Source organism: Cynara cardunculus (assembly GCF_001531365.2).
Source record: "Cynara cardunculus var. scolymus isolate 2C chromosome LG 9, CcrdV1, whole genome shotgun sequence".
Classification (NCBI taxonomy): Eukaryota; Viridiplantae; Streptophyta; class Magnoliopsida; order Asterales; family Asteraceae; genus Cynara; species Cynara cardunculus.
In genome coordinates, this window is record NC_037536.1 from 14,746,633 (window position 1) to 14,749,351 (window position 2,719).

General features: G+C 34.2%; 1 protein-coding gene across 2 annotated transcripts in view; it reads left to right on the forward strand.

Moving 5' to 3' along the window:
• The window catches only part of LOC112518724 (transcription factor UNE12), a 6,354-nt gene extending 3,863 nt beyond the window's left edge, over positions 1–2,491 (forward strand). For both annotated transcript variants that reach the window (XM_025126520.1, XM_025126521.1), the window contains 2 exons: positions 1,809–1,886; positions 2,068–2,491. In XM_025126520.1, the coding sequence (XP_024982288.1) occupies positions 1,809–1,886; positions 2,068–2,298 (309 nt within the window). In that variant the 3' untranslated portion in view covers positions 2,299–2,491. The remainder of the gene's footprint in view (positions 1–1,808; positions 1,887–2,067) is intronic.
• Positions 2,492–2,719: the final 228 nt, after the last annotated feature.

The following is a 2,719-nucleotide window of genomic DNA, read 5'->3' on the forward strand; positions in this document are numbered from 1 at the left end:
TATATACATACTAGTTGTGTACCCGCGCAATGCGGCGTGAGCCATGAATTTTAACGATTTTGAAGTTCCACTGGTTTTATAAGACAAGATTTAATGATGATATAGGTTACACTTGGTCTTTACATATTAATACAATTTGAATAAATAAGAGTTATGGTTCCAATTACAGATTATCGATGAAAAAAATTGTATGACAATTTAAAATCCAACATATTTAAACGACTCCACAAATGTGTTCGATTTACATCAAGAGCAAAGAACCAAGAAACTTGAGTTTTAAGATAAACACTCAAAACCAATAAAGAATACTACAAATTTGACAGATCATAAGCCATGAAAAGACCAAAAAATATGGGTTTTAGAATGAAATTTCAACTGCTTACCCTCTTTCTTGTCCAGAAGCTCAAAAAAACCCAAGGACATATTAATTCAGAACATATTATACAATGCAATTTGGACAGTCTAACCCTAAAATATATAGTATATATATAAATAAATAACTATAAAAGTATAAATCGTAAATATTAAAAATATTTTTTCACAGTATATATATATTATATAATAATATAATTAAGTCAAAAACTATTCAATATTGGACTCATTTCGAAGGTATTAACGAGACGATTATAATGGTGTAACTTGTTAAAATAAAAATGTATTTTTTAAACATGTTTTTAATTGATATACGATTATGTATATTAATTTGATAAAGGTTTAAAATGAAACATTTAAAAGTAAAGAACGTAAAGCAAATTAATTAACTAATTATAGGGGTATAAAGTATAAATTTAAAATTGTAATTTTAAAAAAATGGGTTGTGAGAGAATGAGTGTATGTGAGGAGAGGAGAGGGTGAAAAGGTGAAAAAGTGACTAAAGGGTAGTATAAAAGGTATCTTGGTTATTTAAAATTTTAAGACTTTAAGACTTTTGCTAAATTTGCTTAATAAGATAGTATATATATATATATATATATATATATATATATATATATATATAAATTACATTGACGGGTTGGGGAGCATGGAGTGGCTGAAATTTCAGCCACATCTTAAGAAACATTATGATTAGCTTCAATGTGCAAAATCTCAATAATCCTAACATAGATTTGAGTTGGCCTAAGTTCTTCAATGTTGCCCATCATAGTGATGGTCCCTCTTATGATACTGCAGTTTCTGATGACTTGCAAACCGATTATGTATCTCATTACTCAAAGAATTAGTTGTATCATACTCTCTGAGCGATATTTCATACTTAGTCAGACTAACCTAGTATATCCACTGGAAATGGGGTCCGGAAATAATGGGATGTATGCAAATCTGTCATCTACCTCCAAAGGACAATTGTTTCTGTGAAGACCTCTGGCTTGTGAAGAAGGAAACCGAACCAAACGGACCCGTTAAATCCCACTTAGGGTCTGGAAGGGTGAGATGTACCCATACTGAAGGAGTAGAGCGGGTGTTTTTATGCTGGCTTAGTAGGAATAAACACAAACATATGGTGGGCGAACACAAGAACAAAATAGAAAAAGTAACTAAGACATGAGTGTGTGGTGGTGGGTAGTATAGAAAGTGACTTATTCAGTAAGCTTCTAGGGAGGAGTTTTATGCAGAAAGTCAAGTTTTTTTCTTTTTCCAAACCTGCTCCTTCCAATTAAAAAACACACTCCTTCCAAATTCATACAGACAAATTAATCCACACAGACAACTTTATCCATATATGACTTAATGGAAAACCAACCAAACAACCTTTGAGTGTGATACCTAATACTTGTATTTCTTTTATTTATTTGCCTTTTTTTACGTTGAAGGTATTAAGCATGAGTAGACTCGGTGGAGCTAGCGCCGTTGCACCGCTCGTCACCGACATCCCTATATCATCTGTTGAGGTAACGTTGCCGAACCTTGATCTTCGATTACAACTTGTATGTCATGGTCAATGTTTTCATATCATACTCCGGACCCCACCAACCGAGGGGTATGCCATTCAGTCCGTTGATTCACTATAAAAACATTAATACATTTTTATCCAGACAAACAACTTAAATGGGTTCGGTTACTTCTGAACAGGAAGAAGCAGGTGAAGGGGGAAGAAACCAACCGGCATGGGAGAAATGGTCAAACGATGGCACAGAACGACAAGTTGCAAAGCTCATGGAGGAAAATGTCGGGGCCGCCATGCAATTTCTTCAATCGAAGGCACTTTGTATCATGCCCATCTCACTTGCATCTGCTATTTATCACACACAACCTCCGGATTCAACATCCATCGTCAAACCCGAATCTGAACCCCCTTTATAAAAACCTCCCTCCAAAAATCATCCAATAACTTGTATGATTGTAGTTTTTAGCCCTAAACCCTAAATCCTAAACCAAACCCATATCAGTTGAAAGCAGCATCATTAGTTGGCTTTATCTTTTTCAAGCACTCATCATGTTTTATAAGAATAATGGAAAGCCCACAAGATTCAAGGAGGGGTAGAAAGTTGTCAAACCTTTGCTTGATATGTTGTGCCTTTTTTGTGTCAATTGGTAGAGGGTCAGGGTAGTGGTGGATGACTCATAGTGGAGGCAGCCTTTTCATTTTTCATTTTTTAGGGGATAGTGGATTGTGGGGACACATATTTTATTTATATATAGGGGTATAATTATATCAGAATCTCAAGTATTGTGATAACTTGTGTTTTTTTCATTTAATGATGGAACTTAACGTGTGGAACAT